This window comes from Lithobates pipiens, unplaced genomic scaffold, assembly GCF_037356315.1.
Source record: "Lithobates pipiens isolate NorthernLeopardFrog02 unplaced genomic scaffold, aLitPip1_a1.2 Scaffold_8, whole genome shotgun sequence".
NCBI lineage: Eukaryota > Metazoa > Chordata > Amphibia > Anura > Ranidae > Lithobates > Lithobates pipiens.
In genome coordinates this window covers 542,551,766-542,572,708 of record NW_027507903.1, presented here as the reverse complement: position 1 = coordinate 542,572,708, position 20,943 = coordinate 542,551,766, and the positions used below count along the sequence as shown (strand labels likewise).

Sequence of the window (20,943 nt, the reverse complement as noted above, 5' to 3'; positions counted from 1 at the left end):
CTGAAGCCTTGCAATGGCCTGTTTCACTTGCATGGATATCTCCTTTGAACACATGATGTAGGTTCACAGCAATAGATTCCAAATGCAAATACCACACTTAGAATACTCTCCAGATCTTTTACCTGCTTAATTGATGAAGAAATAATGAAGCAGTAGCCCACACCTGGCCATGAAACAGCTTTTGATTCAATTGTCCAACTACTTTTGGTCCATTGAAAAAGGGGGGCGGCTATTCTTAAGAGCTGTAATTCCTCAAACCCTTTCTCTGATTTGGATGTACATACCCTCAAAAGAAACCTGAGAGTGTGCACTTTTAACCCATCTTCATTATATAACTATAACTTGAATATGTTTTGGTAAATACCTGAAAAAATCTAAAATTGTGCCTGTGTCCAAATATATATGGACCTAACTGTAGATCTGGAGGGGACAAATGACAGTTCCAGACAGCCAATGGCACTCTGCTAATACTCTGCCATAACCTGCCAATACCCAGCAATACTCTGCCATACCCTTGCAATACTCTGCAATACCCTGCCAATACTCTGCAATACCCTGCCAATACTCTGCAATACCCTGCCAATACTCTGCCAATACCCAGCAATACTCTGCCATACCCAGCCATACTCTGCCCTACCCAGCCATACTCTGCCCTACCCAGCCATACTCTGCCCTACTCAGCCATACTCTGCCCTACTCAGCCATACTCTGCTCTACCCAGCCATACACTGCCCTACTCAGCCATACTCTGCCCTACCCAGCCATACTCTGCCATACCCAGCCATATTCTGCCATACCCAGCCATACCCAGCCAATATTACAGTGGGGGAAATTGTGGATATTACAGTGGGGACTATATGGTGGTCCAAAAAATGATCTGATCTGAGGAACGATCCGATCCGTGGGTTTTTTGATGCGTTGCACCCCTATTGGCCACTGCTAAAGCCAATCACAGTCCTGCTAGCCCCGTACACCATCTGCAGGCAGATGACTCCTTGGTTGCCACTACCAATCTCAGAAAGAAGGGATTTTACTGTGATTTAGAAAATCACAATCAGGTGACGGTTTGTGGAATTACTTTTGAGCTTCTGGGAACTTTGTTGAAATTATTTCTGAACCTTTGTGTCACTTACTACGGAACCCCGGCACTCTGTGTCCCTTTAAGCCACAGCCAGTATTCATCACAATGGAAATCAAATCCAACTTTTCCTGTGGCGCAGAGCACTGCACTTTTTCTCAGCTGTGGGGATCCAACTTATGATCCTGCACACAGGCCCACTGCTTTCAGTAAATGCCCCTGACCTGAGCTCATCATTGCACATCCATTCCAGATGCTTGTATGTGACATCACATATATCACATACAAGCACGTGGGCTGTATGCGAGCGGTGGATCAGCAGGATGAGTGTGCCAGGACAGGTAGATGTGTCTCATCTTTGCTTCCTTTCACCACTCTGTATATCACACATATTATAGATGAGAAGAGAGGTAGGGAGGTACAGTGGTGGAAGAGATGAGAAGGGGGTTCAGCAGTGGGACAGAAGAGCAGAGGGGTTAATTGTTGGGGCAGATGAGAAGGGGGTTCAGCCGTGCGACAGAAAAACAAGGGGGTAGAGCAGTGGGGCAGATGTGAAAGGAGGTATATTGGTGGGACAGAGGAGCAGGGGCATGGGTGTCCGCAGAACTTTTTTCGGGGGGGGGGCATAATTTTAGGGTCACACATGCGCCGCCCCTTTTCGACAATGTCATTATCACATTATCATGGTCAGAGACTGCAGACATAGTAGAATCCCTAGGATAAGTAATGGATAATGGCCAACAGGCCCTCTTAACAGACCCAGCGAAACTACAGCAGTGATCCCTCTGGCTGGACGATCGCTCACTCTGGGTTCCCCCGTGGGCGACTCTGGTCAGTAGTGTAGCATGTCTGTACCCTGGCAGTGGCTCAGTGTTTCTCTCTCTGGCGGTGCTGGGCAGCGTGGCTCTCTCTGGTGGCGCTGAACAGCATGACTTTCTCTGGTGGTGAGGGGCAGTGTAGCTCTCTCTCTGGTGGTGCTGGGCAGCATGGCTCTCTCTCTGGCTTCCGCCCAGCACACTCCTTGTTCTTTTTCCTGTCGCACTCTCTCCCTCAGCTTTTTTCCAGGCTGCAGTCTCTCAATCTTTCTCGATTGAACTGTAGCCTCCTCCCTGTGGAAAATGGGGCCACCAATCTTTAGGACTACATGTCCCATGATGCTCTCCTCTCCTAGTCTCCTTTGATTGGCCCTCAGTTATGAACAATAGGGAAAGAACGGAGCGGGCATAAAGCTGGGTGAGGAACCTGGTGAGAGCCGTCATCTCTTCTTCCCGACAGGAGAAGGGGGGGGGGGTGACCGGGAGAAACCTGATAGCCCGCAGCTTGTCATTCTCTTGTCACAGCGCCGCCGAGTTTTCTGCTGGACTGAGCAGGGAAAAGAGCCCGCAGTCACACTACACTGATAGGGGGGCTTGACAGCACCTTGATGGTGTCACCCCACTGGGGGGTTGCACAGGGGTGTGTACTGCCCACAACCCGATACCGATGGAACTGTGTTGAATTTAAGATCTGATCCCTGATTCCAGGGGGGGCACTTGACCCCCCTTGCCCCTACCTGAGGACGCCCATGAGCAGGGGGTTACAGTTGTGGGGCAGGAGAGCAGGGGGAACAGAGATGGGGCAGAAGAGCAGGGGGGTACAGAGGTGAGACAGATGTAGAGGAGGTACATTGGTTGGGTAGATGAGAAAGCAGGTTACGGTTGTGGGACAGATGAGCAGATAGATTTAGTGTTAGGACAGATGAGAAGGTGATTCAGTAGTGAGACAGAAGAGCATTGGGATACGGCGGTGGGGCAGATGTGCAGGGAGGTACAGTGGTGAAGTAGATGACAAAAGGGGTACATTGATGGGGCAAATGAGCAGGGGGGGGGGTTATAGTTGGGTATGCATACCTCCCAACTTTTGAGATGGGAATGAGGGACACCTACCAGCAAACGTATGCAGGCATAGGGCACACCCCTTACCACGCCCCCTTTAAGGAGAATTGTACAAAAAAAAAAACAAGATTAGTTAAACCCACAAGTGCTTTTTTTACCACTACTATTCCTTTATATTGACTTTTGGAATTTACAAATGCAGCAATTTAGAAATCAGATGAAAGGTTTAGCACTGGAAAACACTTTTTGATATATAAAAAGTGCAATTTATATACAACTATATAGATCAGACCAAAATGAGGGACAAATGAGGAGAAATGAGGGACAGAGGGACATTGTTCCAAATCAGGCACAATTCCTCTAAATCAGGGACAGTTGGTAGCTATGGTGGTTGGACAGAAGAGCGAAGGGGTACAGTGGTGGGAGAGATGAGAAGGAGGTTCAGCGGTGGGACAGAAAAGTGGGGGCTGGGGGTACAGTGATGGGGCAGATGAGCAGAGGGGGTTCAGAGAGAAACAAGATTCATTGGTGGCACACACAAGCACAGGGTTACAGTGGTGGGGCAGAGGAGCAGGGGGAACAGAGATGGGACAGATGTGCAAGAGGTACAGTGGTGGGGCAGATCAGAAAGGGGGTTACAGTGGTGGGGCAGATAAGTTCAGTGTTAGGACAAATGAAAAGATGTTTCAGTGGTGAGACAGAAGAGCATGGGGGTACGGCGGTGGAGAAGATGTGCAGGGAGGTACAGTGGTAGGTACAGTGGGGAAGGAGGTACAGTGGTGGGGAAGATGAGCAGATACATTCAGTGTTAGGGCAGATGTACAGTGGGGTTGCAGTGGTGGGGCAGATGTACAGGGGGGACAGTGATCTGAGGTGTGGAGTTACATGAATTGGGGCTGATCTGAGGTGTGAGAGTGCAGAGTGTTAATTTCTCACTACTACTGTAGTAGTTGACAGCATTTACTTTATAAAAATCTTTTTTGTGATTGAGAGTGTGAAGTTGAAGTTTTTTTGTTATAAAATCGGCACGCTCAATTACTTTGAAAACATTTTTTGTCACACTATGCTCAAAAGGCTGCCTTATATAGTAAAATATTCATACAGACCTATTGATTATTCATGCTTACAAAAAAACATGCAACATAAATTCCAGTTTCTGTAAACACTGATAGCTTTGCGGCACTTTGCGGGTCGTTTTAAACCTTTTTTGGCCGTTAGTGGGGGTTAAAGCGGAGGTCCACCCTAAAGTGGACCTTCCGCTCATTGGAACCCTCCCCCCCTCTCCGGCGCTACAATTGGCACCTTTCAGGGGGGGAGGGGGGTGCAGGTACCTGTACAGTACAGGTATCTGCACTCACTTCCGGGATAGCTCTCTGCGGAAAGAGGCTTAGATTACGCCCCTTTCCGAAAGCCCCCCGCTGCCTGCTGGGAAACACACAGATCCCAGAGGCAGCGGGTCCATCCTTATTGCGCAGCGCGACTCGCGCATGCGCAGTAGGGAACTGGGAAATGAAGCCGAAAGGCTCCACTTCCTGATTCCCATACCCAAGATGGCGGCGGCAGCACCCGAGAGACGATCGAGAGATCGGCTTCGGGTGCCGACATCGCGGGCGCGCTGGACAGGTAAGTGTCACTATTTTAAAAGTCAGCAGCTGCAGTATTTGTAGCTGCTGGCTTTTAAAAAAAAAAAAAAAACGCGGACTCCCTCTTTAAAAGCGCCCCGCTAGCTGCCAAAAACCTCAGAAAAAAACGACAGTGCCGAAGCCTCGGTGTGAAAGCAGCCTTATGGAAACCTTATATAAAATGTTGTGCTGCCATCTAGGGTATTTTAAAGGAACTACACACACGTGTATGGTTCTGAAAATTTACAATATTTCATAGTGTGATGTGATATAATACTGTGATAAAATTACATAGTGCTAACATATTACAAAAAACTTTTCAGATTAAAAGCAGCCAAGACATAACCCATATGAGCACAGGGGGAACATATACATATCAAGTCGACAGTGTTGTTGATGGTGTGAATGCATTTAGGCAGGAAATGGCTTGAGGAGGCTGTGCAAGATTACTGGACTAAGATGTAAAAAAAGGAGAAATAAAAGTGAAAACTATATTTAAAAAAAGACATATGAAAATAGGGTGGAAGAATATGTGACAATGTAATACAAAAATTTTATTTGTCTTCCAAGTGTATGGACTAAAACCTCAGCTACCTAAGAGCCTCAAAGAGTAGACTATAAAGAAAGATATGATGAGCCATGGTGTATCCTACCACTTTTGGAAAAAAAATAATAATTGTGATTTCAGTCAGTTATGGCAATAAAAAAAAAAAAAAAAAAAAACAATTCCAGGTATGACATACCTGTTGGATTCATCTAGAAGTTGGAAATAACTGTAGTAGAAACCGCTATTCCAGTGATCTCCACTAGCTTGCAAGTTCCATGCCAAGCGCCATTATGAACAAAGGAGGTTGACTGCTCGGCATTAGCCCATTTAGAGAATGTTTTGCATTTTATCAATGAATGCAAAGCATTCTTTGATTGGACAAGCTGGAGAGATGGGGCGGTGATGTCATGCTCTCCACCTTGTCCAGTTAGAGAATGCTTTGCATTCATTGAAAAAATTCAAAGCATTCTCTGAATGGTACCCCTGCCTTACAGCTCAACTCCTTTTTTCGGAATGCAGCAGGACAGTCACTCAGCATGGGACCCAGAAGCTAGTGAAAATTACTGGAGTAGCGGTGCCTACTACGTATAGTGATTTCCAGCTCCCACAGGGATCCCACAGGTATGGCAAGCTGGACTAAATGTACCAATGTAAAAAAATACCATACCTGTTTTTTTTTTTGTGTGTTGGAAGTGGAAATTTAAGCAAATGTAAACAAACAAAAAAAAAAAGTTAGGAAGCAGGCGGGATTTTTAATGCAGAAGACACATCCTATGTCTTTTGTATATTAAAGTGACTGCCCTGTGCATGTGCAGCTGACTGAACTCCCATGCATGTGCAGGAGTGATGTCACCTCGACCCATCCAATAAAGATGAACGGAGATAGGTACCCGGAAGCTGCCTGGTTGAAGATGCTGGAGTGAAAGTAAAGATAGTTCAGCTTTAAATAATGTTTGCAGCTCATCCAAGCCATTTCTTTAATTCTAATGAGCATCAGGAAAATGCCCCAAGCCACTTTGATCCAATCATCACGGAAAGGTAGATATTGGTTGAGGATAAAACACAGGCGCCACTCTAAGTGCAGTATAAAAGTAAGTTTAATACATAAACAAGTATAGGTACTAACAAGAGTAAAGTAGTAAAAGGCATTGGGCACAAATTGCCACGTGTTCGTGGAGAGAGTGCATCCGGTAGGCTTCTCGCTGGTGGCTCAAAGCGGACCGCGCCGGTGGTTGTCAACACTTTTTTGATCTGGAATGCACAGGAAGCCGGGGGATGGTGTCAATTCCGGGATATGGCGAACCAATAGGCGACGCGTTTGCGTAGCTTGTGGTCCTGCCATAAATGCAGTGTCCTTACACTTTAGTGAACTGAAATCTCAAACAACATTATGTGGGGGAGGAATTCTATTGTTCACAGACAGAACTGGGAAGGCTCATAATGTTTGAGATTTCAGTTCAATGCAGAGTTATAAGGACACTGGATTTTCGGCAGGACCACAAGCTCTGCAAACGGATCGCCCATTGGTTCACCATTTCCCGGAAGTGACGCCATCCCCCGGCTCCAGTGCGTTCCAGACAGGCATGTACTGGCCATTGAGACTACAGGGAGTTTCCCGGTGGGCCGATGGCTCGGTGGGCCGGGTTTCAGTGACAAAGTAATGGCTGCACGACTTGCCCTCAATTTCATGCAGTGATGTGAGAAAGATGAGAAAAATACAGAGGAGAATAAGTGAAATAATAAAAGAGGTTAGTGAGGACTCCTTATGTTATGATACTTATCTTTTTTTGCACAATTACGTATAGTTTTATATACTGTTTTTGTGCTTGTTTGCAAAATTAAAGTGGGCTGGTCTGGATGAAGTCCAGGGCCAAATTTTTGTCCCAGTCCAGCCCTGGTTCCAGATCAAGGAAGTGTCGACAACCACCAAGCGCGGCCTGCTCTGAGACCCCAGCAGGAAGCCTCCCAGATGCACTCTCTCCACGGACACCTGACAATTTGTACCCAATGCCTTTTACTACTTTATCATTGTGAGTACCTATACTCGATTGTGTATTAAATTTACTTTTATACTGTACTTAGAGTGGCTCCTGTGTTTTATCCTCAGCTGTTCCAGAAGTTGCTTCTTACCTTCCTCTGGGCTGCCTTCCAGATGCTATCACCCGGACTACATGGACTTTTTTTAGTCATTTTTTAAATTCCTCTTGACCATCCCCATCCCCCATGATGTCAAACAGGCTGGCCTGCTAATACTTAGCTTGTCCCAAGCGCCAACTTATCTCTATATAGATATTGGATGTCCAACAACAGGATGGGAAAAGTTGAGGAATCACCCTGTACTCATGGGCGTCCGCAGAACTTTTTTCAGGGGGGGGCATAATTTTAGGGTCACACATGCGCCGCCCCTTTTTGACAATGTCATTATCACATTATCATGGTCAGAGACTGCAGACATAGTACAATCCCTAGGATAAGTAATGGATAATGGCCAACAGGCCCTCTTAACAGACCCAGCGAAACTACAGCAGTGATCCCTCTGGCTGGACGATCGCTCACTCTGGGTTCCCCCGTGGGCAACTCTGGTCAGTAATGTAGCATGTCTGTACCCTGGCAGTGGCTCAGTGTTTCTCTCTCTGGCGGTGCTGGGCAGCGTGGCTCTCTCTGGTGGCGCTGGACAGCATGACTTTCTCTGGTGGCGCGGGGCAGTGTAGCTCTCTCTCTGGTGGTACTGGGCAGCATGGCTCTCTCTCTGGCTTCCGCCCAGCACACTCCTCGTTCTTTTTCCTGTCGCACTCTCTCCCACAGCTTTTTTCCAGGCTGCAGTCTCTCAATCTTTCTCGATTGAACTGTAGCCTCCTCCCTGTGGAAAATGGGGCCACCAATCTTTGGGACTACATGTCCCATGATGCTCTCCTCTCCTAGTCTCCTTTGATTGGCCCTCAGTTATGAACAATAGGGAAGGAATGGAGCGGGCAGAAAGCTGGGCGAGGAACCTGGTGAGAGCCGTCATCTCTTCTTCCCGACAGGAGAAAGGGGGGGGTGACCGGGAGAAACCTGATAGCCCACAGCTTGCCATTCTCTTGTCACAGCGCCGCCGAGTTTTCTGCTGGACTGAGCAGGGAAAAGAGCCCGCAGTCACACTACACTGATAGGGGGGCTTGACAGCACCTTGATGGCGTCACCCCACTGGCGGGTTGCACAGGGGAGTGTACTACCCACAACCCGATACCGATGGAACTGTGTTGAATTTAAGATCTGATCCCTGATTCCAGGGGGGGGCACTTGACCCCCCTTGCCCCTACCTGCGGACGCCCATGTACGTATAAACACAACAAAAACGGCATAATCACTCCACAGGGCTGCCTAATAAAGTCAAATTTCAGCTTACATGGTAGCCTCAAGATCATAAAGAGTAGCCCCCTGTATCAGATGAAACACCTCAAGTGACCCGACAGAGGTAATTAAAACTAGGACAGACTATGTCAATTGAGAGCTCTCATACAAAAGGGGCTAGGATTAGGTCTTTAAATCCAAACTTACAATTAATTACAGTTATGCCCTCAGGATAGAGTAACCTGAGCAAGTGTTTGTGATGGATTTTCTGCCAGCTAAGTTGGGGCCCTTTAAAACTGTTGGCGTGCAAGGTGATGAGGATGAGTCAACAGAATGGGGGACTAACAAAGAGAAAACTCTTTTGAAGCACCAAGTGCAAAGGAAGGGCAGGCACAGAACAACAGCTAAAGGGGTGTGTGTGGGGGGGGGGGGGGGGGGGGTATTACGTTAGATTGTTATGCAGCTGTAGCAGTCAGATATGAAAGCAAGAGCAATGTTAGCACTCTGGGATTCTGCCTAACATGAGTTGACGATGCAAACAGCAGCAGGTGTAATGGTTCTCTGATTATAATTTGTTAATGAGTGAATGCAACTTAGTAATAGATCTGCACAGATGGTTATAAACGGTGGGTCTGTGACCCTCTCACCAACTTCCTCCTCGACAGTCCTCCGATGGTGATGAGTTAAAGTGTTACTAACCCAGGACCCTGCGTTCATTATATCAGGTCTGGCACAGTACACAGAACATGGAAATGCAATTATTTTAGTAAATATAAACTGCTAAATACCTTTTTTCATCAGCAGTATATAGCAGTATTGTGACTTCTATCAGTGTCTGATTAAAGCTTGTAGGAGGAGTTTTCATTCTCCTCTGACTGTCTTATGAGGCAGTGGAACCCCTGACCCTGTGTCTGGACAGTGCTGATTGGGCCTGTGCTGATCACATGCACCCTCCCAAGAAAAAAAAAAGCAATACATACCAAACTGAGCATGTGCAGAGTAACTCCAAAGACTCTGTCTTAACAGAAGATGGATTGGGGACAGTGGAAGAAGGGGAAGATCAGAGAATACAGGATCATACAGCCTTTTTTACACAGTACGAAGGATTAACCCCTTAGGTCCCACAGTGAGTATAATAAGCATGCTTTACTGCATATACAGATTGATTTTACTGCTGTGGGTTTAGTAACACTTTAACTGCACATGGATGCCCCACTTATCCTGTGATACAGCATTGGTGGCAATAGGTGCAATGGTGACCTTCTCAGCGACTCTAGAGGATAATGTCCTGAATCACCACAGCATCATAGAAAAGTCCCCAGACCGCCGATACTGCCGCAGACTCACGCCAGTTCGGCCCCCTGGCTCTAATGCACAGCAGTGTTCAGTGAATTCAGCACAACAACCCGCTCACTGGGCACAGCATGTTTTCTCTTGTCCTTCTCCAGTTGGTGTGTTCCCCCAACTCCCCGCTGACACTTTCCTAGGGTTTTCCTTATATCTGACCCCTCATGCTCAGGGGTACATGGGCATTGCAGTTTCTGCCCAGGGATGGTTATTGATTAATTCTCATCAAAACTACATCTCCCAGACTGCTCCTATGTAAAGCCAGCAATTAGCTAAACAAGGCATATCTGACATTGCTATCTTGTGGGCAAAAATGAGTTCTGCAATCAGTAACATTGCCCAGTGTTACACATTCTAAATAAATGCCCTGGGAGTATATTACATGGAGTGTCTGCCAGGAAACTAGTATTTTCTGTAGATTATCAGTGGCAGCCTACATGTTTCCCTCTGCAAAAAATGTATTTCAGCAATGATGAGTGTGCATTTATTTTATTAGTTACCTTCATATACTTATTTATAGTAATGAATGTTTCAATTTTACATTTTTTCAGAAGCAAAATCTATTGAATGCTAAAAAATATGTTGAATTGTACATGGTGGCCGATCACAGCATAGTAAGTCTAATGTGCTTATTACAGTATTATGTTAAATGATATACTCCATTGGATCATAGTTACGAGGTGCCTTCTAGTGTAAAATTAAAGTGACCCTGTTATTCACCTAAAACAATCTAACTGGCAGGTCCTGCGATAGAAGAGCTATTAAACTAATATCTCTGCTAACCTTTGTCCCCTCTCTATCCTCAACCCCTTAGTCACTACTATATCTTGTAGTGACCTAGAGGTCAAAGGAAGGAACCATAACATGTGTTGTGGTACACAGGAATATAACATTCCTGGAAGCTGTGGAGTCTGATGGAAATGGAGGGTAGGTAAATGTAATGGGCCACCAAAGAGGTAATACAAACTCTACTATTGCAAGAAGCAGCATCTGCACACATTTTGATTAGGTTACATTTCTTGAATTAGGGTATCCCCGCGCTGTCGTCAAGGGCCTAAACTATTTATAAGGGTAGGTTGCAGCAAACTACCGGCAGGGGTATGAACCCTAACCCCCAGATAGTAAATTAAAAATCAAACAGATGGTGTTGCGCTACCTGAACTAGATACAATTAAAGTGCCTTATACTTGAAAAATAAAATCCATCTATAAACCAACTATCCTATCTTAGATACAAATTAAGGTGCCTTGTGCTTATTAATAATATTAAATGAGTGACACACTTATGACAGCAAAAAAAAAAAAAAAGAGAGATTTTAACTTGCTCCACCAAGTTAATCAAAAAAACGAAGAATATCCAATGTGTTATAAAACATAAATTCCAAAAATCATGTGTTATATATAAGCATAAATAACTCCAAGTAAAAAGGGAAAATATTCCATAAAGTAAAAATTCCTTATATTAAAACGTGCAATTCATAGTGCATGCTTAAACACAGAGAGTTTGTATAATGCAGTCTTTAGTGAAATTAAATAAAGTGACCAGTGATTGTTAGTTCCATAATCTTCTTAATAAGAAAAATAAAAAAGAAAACAGTCTATATGTGAACTGGAATAAAGTGCTCAGTGACTTATTCAGTGCTTCTCAAAAAACAGGTGCCAGCAATCGTGTTTTGTGATTCCTGTGTCTCCAGTATACACGGCACACCAGGTAGAATGGCCCCTTACCTTACTGCTGTAAGGTAAACAGCAAATCAGACAGCCAAAAGGGTCCAGGGATTCTATCCTAATTCCTAGCAGGTGGGTATTGGCCCCCTCAGTTAGGTTTTTTTCCTCAGATAGTTTCCATATGAATCTTTGGCTTCAATGTTACTCCCAGAGGTCTCATAGGAAAGAAAGAGGTATACTCCGATGGTGAAGTACGTTCGTAAATTTTATTGCAAAGATATATAAAAAGAGGTACTCACAAACATGTAGTAAAATACAGCTTAAAAACTAACGAGCGTTCCGCTCGTGTTTGCGAACGTCACTTCCGGTATCCTTGTTCCGACGCGTATCGTCACTAGTCACGTCATCGTCACGTCAGGACTTTCCCTGATGAAGTCACGTGACTAGTGATGATACGCGTCGGAACAAGGATACCGGAAGTGACGTTCGCAAACACGAGCGGAACGCTCGTTCGTTTTTAAGCTGTATTTTACTACATGTTTGTGAGTACCTCTTTTTATATATCTTTGCAATAAAATTTACGAACGTACTTCACCATCGGAGTATACCTCTTTCTTTCCTATGAGACCTCTGGGAGTAACATTGAAGCCAAAGATTCATATGGAAACTATCTGAGGAAAAAAACCTAACTGAGGGGGCCAATACCCACCTGCTAGGAATTAGGGTAGAATCCCTGGACCCTTTTGGCTGTCTGATTTGCTGTTTACCTTACAGCAGTAAGGTAAGGGGCCATTCTACCTGGTGTGCCGTGTATACTGGAGACACAGGAATCACAAAACACGATTGCTGGCACCTGTTTTTTGAGAAGCACTGAATAAGTCACTGAGCACTTTATTCCAGTTCACATATAGACTGTTTTCTTTTTTATTTTTCTTATTAAGAAGATTATGGAACTAACAATCACTGGTCACTTTATTTAATTTCACTAAGGCCTCATGCACACGAGACGCAGTTAAACGCGCGTTCAGATGCAGTTGGACAGTTTTTTCAACTGCACCTGAACTCATTCAATGTTATCCTATGTGTCCATGCACACAGTCTCGTTTGTTTCCGTTTATATGCAGTTGCGTTTAATCTCGTTTTTCCAGAAGCAAAAAAATGCGTTCAGAAACGAAAATTTCTGCGTTTCAGACGCAAAACGCGGCAAAACGCGGTAAAACGCGGCAAAACGCCGCTACCGCGTTTTGCCGCGTTTGCGTTTATATGCGTTTTTAAAGGTGACCTTTTTTTTTACATTAAAAATCTCAAAAATGATTGCAAATGATGAAAAACCATTAGAAAAATATTTTAAACAATTGCAATTGCAAGTGGACAATCCACAACTTGTGGCAAGTGACGTGGCAAGTGGACAATCCACAACTTGTGGCAAGTGACATGGCAGGTGGCAAGTGATGTGGCAAGTGGACAATCCACAACTTGTGGCAAGTGACGTGGCAGGTGAAGTGGCAAGTGACGTGGAAAGTGGACAATAGACAACTTGTGGCAGGTGACGTGGCAAGTGACCTGGCAGGTGACGCGGCAAGTGACTTGGCAGGTGACGTGGCAAGTGGAAAATCAACAACTTGTGGCAGGTGACTGGTATGTGACGTGGCAAGTGGACAATAGACAACTTGTGGCAGGTGACGTGGCAAGTGACCTGGCAGGTGACGCGGCAAGTGACTTGGCAGGTGACGTGGCAAGTGGAAAATCAACAACTTGTGGCAGGTGACTGGCATGTGACGTGGCAAGTGGACAATCCATAACTTGTGGCAGGTGACGTGGCAAGTGACGTGGCAAGTGGACAATCCACTTGTGGCAGGGGACGTGGCAAGTGACGTGGCAAGTGGACAATCCACTTGTGGCAGGTGATGTGGCAAGTGACGTGGCGAGTGGACAATCCACAACTTGTGTCAGGTGACGTGGCAAGTGGACAATCCACAACTTGTAGCAGGTGATGGGGCAAGTGATGTGGCAAGTGGACAATCCACTTGTGGCAGGGGATGTGGCAAGTGACGTGGCGAGTGGACAATCCACAACTTGTGTCAGGTGACGTGGCAAGTGGACAATCCACAACTTGTGGCAGGTGATGTGGCAAGTGATGTGGCAAGTGGACAATCCACTTGTGGCAGGTGACGTGGCAGGGGACGTGGCAAGGGACGTGGCAAGTGGACAATCCACAACTTGTGGCAGATGATGTGGCTGGTGACGTGGCAAGTGGACAATCCACATCTTGTGGCAGGTGACGTGGCAGGTGACGTGGAAAGTGGTGTGGCAAGTGGACAATCCACAACTTGTGGCAGGTGATGTGGCTGGTGACGTGGTAAGTGGACAATCCACAACTTGTGGCAGATGGCATGGCAGGTGACGTGGAAAGTGGACAATCCACATCTTGTGGCAAGTGACGTGGCAGGTGATGTGGCAAGTGACGTGGCAAGTGGACAGTCCACAACTTGTGGCAGGTGATGTGGCAAGTGATGTGGCAGGTGATGTGACAAGTGGACAATCCACATCTTGTGGCAAGTGACGTGGCAGCTGACGTGGCAAGTGACGTGGCAAGTGGACAATCCACTTGTGGCAGGGGACGTGGCAAGTGACGTGGCAAGTGGACAATCCACTTGTGGCAGGTGATGTGGCAAGTGACGTGGCGAGTGGACAATCCACAACTTGTGTCAGGTGACGTGGCAAGTGGACAATCCACAACTTGTGGCAGGTAATGGGGCAAGTGATGTGGCAAGTGGACAATCCACTTGTGGCAGGGGATGTGGCAAGTGACGTGGCGAGTGGACAATCCACAACTTGTGTCAGGTGACGTGGCAAGTGGACAATCCACAACTTGTGGCAGGTGATGTGGCAAGTGATGTGGCAAGTGGACAATCCACTTGTGGCAGGTGACGTGGCAGGGGACGTGGCAAGGGACGTGGCAAGTGGACAATCCACAACTTGTGGCAGGTGATGTGGCTGGTGACGTGGCAAGTGGACAATCCACATCTTGTGGCAGGTGACGTGGCAGGTGACGTGGAAAGTGGTGTGGCAAGTGGACAATCCACAACTTGTGGCAGGTGATGTGGCTGGTGACGTGGTAAGTGGACAATCCACAACTTGTGGCAGATGGCATGGCAGGTGACGTGGAAAGTGGACAATCCACATCTTGTGGCAAGTGACGTGGCAGGTGATGTGGCAAGTGACGTGGCAAGTGGACAATCCACAACTTGTGGCAGGTGATGTGGCAAGTGATGTGGCAGGTGATGTGACAAGTGGACAATCCACATCTTGTGGCAAGTGACGTGGCAGCTGACGTGGCAAGTGACGTGGCAGGTGACGTGGCAAGTGACATGGCAAGTGGACAATCCACATCTCGTGGCAAGTGACGTGGCAGGTGATGTGGCAAGTGACGTGGCAAGTGGACAATCCACAACTTGTGGCAGGTGATGTGGCAGGTGATGTGGCAAGTGATGTGGCAGCTGACGTGGCAAGTGGACAATCCAAAACTTGTGGCAGGTGACGTGGCAAGTGGACAATCCAAAACTTGTGGCAGGTGACGTGGCAAGTGACGTGGCAGGTGACGTGGTAAGTGATGTGGCAAGTGGACAATCCACAGCTTGTGGCAAGTGACGTGGCAAGTGGACAATCCACAGCTTGTGGCAAGTGACGTGGCAAGTGGACAATCCACAACTTGTGGCAGGTGACGTGGCAGGTGACGTGGCAAGTGAACAATCCAAAACTTGTGGCAGGTGACGTGGCAAGTGACGTGGCAGGTGATGTGGCAAGTGACGCGGCAAGTAGACAATCCACAACTTGTGGCAGGTGATGTGGCTGGTGACGTGGCAAGTGGACAATCCACAGCTTGTGGCAGGTGGCATGGCAGATGACGTGGAAAGTGGACAATCCACATCTCGTGGCAAGTGACGTGGCAGGTGATGTGGCAAGTGACGTGGCAAGTAGACAATCCACAACTTGTGGCAGGTGATGTGGCTGGTGACGTGGCAAGTGGACAATCCACAATTTGTGGCAGGTGACGTGGCAGGTGATGTGGCAAGTGGACAATCCCCAACTTGTGGCAAGTGACGTGGCAAGTGGACAATCCACAACTTGTGGCAGGTGCCGTGGCAAGTGACACGGCAAATGCAAGTGTACAACTGCTCTCTATGCTGCTGTTGCTCACTCTGATCAAAATAGCAGAAATAGTTAAAAAAAATGCTTTGAGAGCTTGGGGAGGGTCTACATGATGTTATCTTTATAAACGCGTCTAAACGCAAACGCGTCTAAACGCGTCTAAACGCGTCTAAACGCGGCAAAACGCGCGTTTCTAAACGCGCGTTTCAGCTTTTTTTTAACAGAGGTTTCATCTGCGTCTCGTGTGCATGAGGCCTAAAGACTGCATTATACAAACTCTCTGTGTTTAAGCATGCACTATGAATTGCACGTTTTAATATAAGGAATTTTTACTTTATGGAATATTTTCCCTTTTTACTTGGAGTTATTTATGCTTATATATAACACATGATTTTTGGAATTTATGTTTTATAACACATTGGATATTCTTCGTTTTTTTGATTAACTTGGTGGAGCAAGTTAAAATCTCTCTCTCTTTTTTTTTTTTTTTTGCTGTCATAAGTGTGTCACTCATTTAATATTATTAATAAGCACAAGGCACCTTAATTTGTATCTAGGTTACATTTCTTGCTACAACGGCTTTGCTGAGGCAAACAAAAGGTCAGAGATCACCCGAAATGTGACCTTTGCAAGTCTGTTTACCAGCAACCAGCCAAATTCATATACCTTGGCATTTTTCGTTTTGTTGCCTCACAACCTGGAATTAACAATTGAATTGCTTGAGGATTTGCATCATTTAATTTACAGAACATGCCCTCAACTTCGAACATGCCCTAATCCCTTTCCTAGTAAAAAATTTTTACCAGCAATAAATCTTAGCAAGACAACACCTAAAAAACTGTTGTTACCTGTGGCCCCTTTGGGGGTAGTTCTATATGTGCCAATGATTAGAACCTCCTTAAAAAGTATGCAGGTAAAACATATCTTATTTGAACCTCAGATACTGTATATGTAACATATTTAGAATTCTTTTCAGACACTTTTGTGATTTTTACACGCCTGGCATACTGCATAGCCAGGAGGCTGACACTACTGTCTCTGTTGCAGTCAAATATGCCTTAGCCCAATGAATAAACAAAAAGGAGAAGCAGCACACTGATAAAATAATTTTTATGCTCTTTTCACCTGTAAACATATTCCCTGTGTTAGCCCTTGTACACACGGTCTGACATTCCGACAACCAAATTCGTCGGAGTAAGTCCGTAAGTGATGTTGCATACACACGGTCGGACAAAGTTGTTGGAAAATCCGATTGTACATAACGTGATGACGTTATTTCGTTACGATGGGACTACGTTCAGGTTAGTAGCCAATAGCTTTGGTCTAGGAATTTGATCTGAGCATGCATGGCACTTTGTCCGTCGGAGTAGGCTACACATGATCGGAGTATGTCCGATCGGAGCATTTTGTCGGAAAATTTTACTGGCAAGTTGGAAAAGTTGGTCTGTCGGATATTCCGACGGAAACAGTCCGATGGAGACCACACACAGTCGGAATATCTGACAAAACGGTCCGATAGGACACATTCCGTCGGAATCTCCGACCGTGTGTACAAGGGCTTAGACTGACCACTGAAGAGCCTGATTGACTAACACTGTGCTGGGGATTACACAAAGCAGATGTGAAGACAAATTTATAGACTTCTATCTGTATTTTCATTGAATATTTAACCACTGTAAATTAAAACGAAACTAAACCCATTGATTTAAGGCTGCATTCACACCTTAGCAGAGCGATTTTAAGGAGTTTTTTATGAGCTTATTTTTAGCTTTTTTGTATACAGACATTTTTAGAAGAGTATTACAGGCATTTTATATGTGTATTCAAGCTTCTGGTATATGGGGCCCAAAACGCTCAATTCTGCCTGAAAAGTAGCTCATGTATTTTTTTGAGCGACGGTCGTTTTGTTAAGCGCAACAGAGCGCTCAGATGTGAACAAGGGCTATTGAAAACAATGGGTTTTTGCTTGTTGAGCGTTTTTGATCTTCGACCTACAAGCTACAAACCACTCAAGTGTGAACGGGGGCCTCACAGTTTAAAAAAACTGTTACATTCCCACCAACTGTCACATTGGTTTTGGTCTCAACTAAACTGTCAAATCATCCAATGGCTGATGCCATAACTGATTACATGTGTAGCATCATGGCAGTTGAAGATCAAACAGAGGCCAAGATGGCAGCTTACATGGCTGAAAACGATACAAGGGTTTAGTTCTGCTTTAAGGCTGGGTTCACACCACAGCGATGCGGGAACGCCGCGAATCCGCAGCGTTTTCCCGCATCGCATGACTCCCGCCGGCAGTTCACACTGCCCTATGCGAACGGCTGGGAGTGTCAATGAAATGTTAATGACACCCCCAGATCCATCCGCATATCGTAGTGCGATCTGCAGACTCGCACAGGAATCGGATCGCATGGTGTGAACACCCATGCGATCCGATTCTGCTGCGGACCAAAAAAAGGGTCCCGTGCGAGTTTGCTGCGGGAGCGATGCGAATTCAGCCATACTATCTGTATGGCTGAACTCGCATCGCTACGGAGATCGGATGTGATTTGCACTGCAGTGCGGTGCGAATCACATCCGGATCTCCCCCTGCAGCAGTGTGAACCCGGCCTTAAGCATGCTTCTTTTTTTTATCTTCCTGGAGTTAAACATCAAACCATGCATGCAGACTTTGTTCTATTATCAGTTTACACCCAGATTAAATTTATACCAACCCAACTGCTTATTCACATGTATACAAACAAACCGATTGACATCACTGTGGATGCAACTTTATTGAGTCAGCACAAAACACACTGAAGTCACCACACTTTTTGACACGTGTTACCCTTTTGGGCTTAGTCGTTGAAAACATCTCTATGGCTAAGCCTGTGGAGGTGAAGGGTGTGAGAGATGGGCGACATGTAGGTGGGGACTTCAGTGTGCTTTGTGCTGGCACAAAGAAGTTGCATCCACTGTGATGTCATTGCATTTGGAGCTTTCAGCTAGCACATGATATAGTTCCAATGAGAATGGAGGAATCATACTGGAACTTGGAGCAGTGTCCACATTGTATATCTGCTTATTTACATATTTCGTAAAGTTGCTGCCAGCCCCATTGTTTGCATCCTCTATCCATAATCTTTCTTTTCTGTTTCCTGGGGGAGATTTCTGGGAAGGAAGGTGGTTAAGTTGTGGATCAGTAGGATTAGGCAGTGGAGTTAAGTCTACTTTGAATGCACATCTACCTTTGAAAACTTTCTGTGTACAAGTAAAAGACATTGGGGGTTATTTACGAAAGGTAAATCCACTCTGCACTGCAAGTGCACTTGAAAGTGCAGTCACTCTAAATCTAAGGGGCAGATCTGAAATGAGTTGAAGCTCTGCTGATTTTATCATCCAATCATGTGCAAGCTTTAATGCTGTTTTTTATTTTCCTCGCATGTCCCCCTCAGATCTACAGCGACTTTACTTCCAAGTGTTTTCCTTTAGTAAATAACCCCATTGTGTCACAATGTACAGAGATTTACATCTTCTTTTGACAGCTCAGTTCTGTATTTGTCTTCCAGTTCAATAAATATGGCAGCAGCATCAAATCTGTGAAACACAGGCTGTTTGAGATTGTGAATTACATAAACAAGGTAAGGCAATAGTTTTAGTGTTTCTCATTTTTAGGACTTGGTTGGGGTTTCTACGAACAGTAGAACAATGAGATGACATTTCTTTGGTTCTCATCAATGATAGTGTCTGGCCTTTAATGGCACGGAATGAGCATTTGGATATGTTAGAAAACCTGTCGCTTCTCACAGGCCAAGGCCAAGTTATTCCTCCATCCACTAAGTACTCTGCAGTGCTCCACATTCAGCTGCCTTGATGACAGTCAAACCATGCTAGCAAAAAAGACTTCCAAGACTATGAATAGTTTGCTTCATTACTGCAAAACAGGGATTGATAACTATTAGACCATGTTAAATGGGAACAGAATCACTATGCAAGTTAGGAAACTCTTCTGCTGAGGCTTTTCTACTTAATGAATGTCTTTGAACATATGTACCATCTCATACCTTTCTTGTTTTTTATTATACAGGTATATAAAAGTATTAATATTCATGTAGCTCTGATTGGGATTGAAATATGGGACATCAGTGATAGGATTGAAGTGGTCTCCAATGTTGACACACTTTTACATCGATTTTCACAATGGAGGATAAATATTCTGCTGCCCAGAAAACATCACGACAATGCCCAGTTTCTTACGTAAGTCCTTATTAACAAATATACATCACTTCATGTGTAATGTATGCTCCTGGCTGCCTGTGCAGCTGCTACCTATCACTTAGATGCTCTTTAGAGAGGTGACACACAGGCATCAGATGTGCCAAAGTGGATATTCACTACTTTAAATTGTTAAAGGAAAGTTTAAAAAGAAAACTGTAGTGGAATTTGACCAATTTTACTTACTTACTTTTTTCATAATAATTATTACAAAGTGCTTCCATGATAAAGTGTTTTCAGAAGATACTGGGCTTTCTGACTAGGGTCAGCAGTGATTGCTCACTTACTGATGGGTTATGCCCAACTGGAACACAGATAGAAAGGAGAGATTTACTAAAACAGTCTGGTGCAGATGATTTGAATCATTAAAAATTTGGTGAATTAACTTTGAGTACACCATCTGCTGGCTGCAGTAATACATTTTTCTGGACTTAAAGTAGTTGTAAAGGTAGTTCTACATTAAGGTAAAAAACCTTGTGCATGGAGCTCCCCGCCCCCGACCGCCCACACTTACCTGAGCCTGATCTGGATCCAACAATGTACACAAAAGCAGCAATTCTCTCAGCTCTCTCTCTTCTCACTGTACTATTGGCTCCTTCTACTGTCAATCACAGCCAGCGAGGAGAGAGAGGGTGCGCCCGGGAGTGAATATGCACGAGTGCTCCCATATCAAGTGGCTTCCTACGTGGGCACTTGACAAGGGGGAGGAGCCTGTAGTACCGGTGGGGGACTTGAGAAGAGGAGGATCAGGGCTGATCTGTGCAAAACCATTACACAGAGCAGGTACGTATGACAACAGACCCTGAATGTTTGCAATCACTCTAATGCATTCTATGCATTATGGTAAAAAGCCTTCTTTGTTCAGCCCCCACACAATGACGCACTAAGATTTCACTTATTAACAGTCAAAGCAAAAAGCCCAGCTTCTAGATCTTTAACCCTTTGTTAGGATAGGCAGAGATCAAATCTAGTTTACAACTGATAATGAAACATATCAGCACAGTTGTAAACATCTTAGACCATTGGGGGTGATTGGACACTGGCAATTAAAGCTGTAAGGACAACC

General features: G+C 45.3%; 1 protein-coding gene across 1 annotated transcript in view; it reads left to right on the top strand.

Moving 5' to 3' along the window:
- The first annotated feature begins 9,706 nt into the window (after nt 1-9,706).
- Nucleotides 9,707-20,943, top strand: part of LOC143962250 (zinc metalloproteinase-disintegrin-like batroxstatin-2) — a 79,834-nt gene continuing 68,597 nt past the window's right edge. Inside the window, exons 1-4 of the mRNA XM_077471571.1 lie at nt 9,707-9,901; nt 10,353-10,415; nt 19,172-19,243; nt 19,690-19,859. Of these exons, the coding sequence (XP_077327697.1) occupies nt 9,707-9,901; nt 10,353-10,415; nt 19,172-19,243; nt 19,690-19,859 (500 nt within the window). The remainder of the gene's footprint in view (nt 9,902-10,352; nt 10,416-19,171; nt 19,244-19,689; nt 19,860-20,943) is intronic.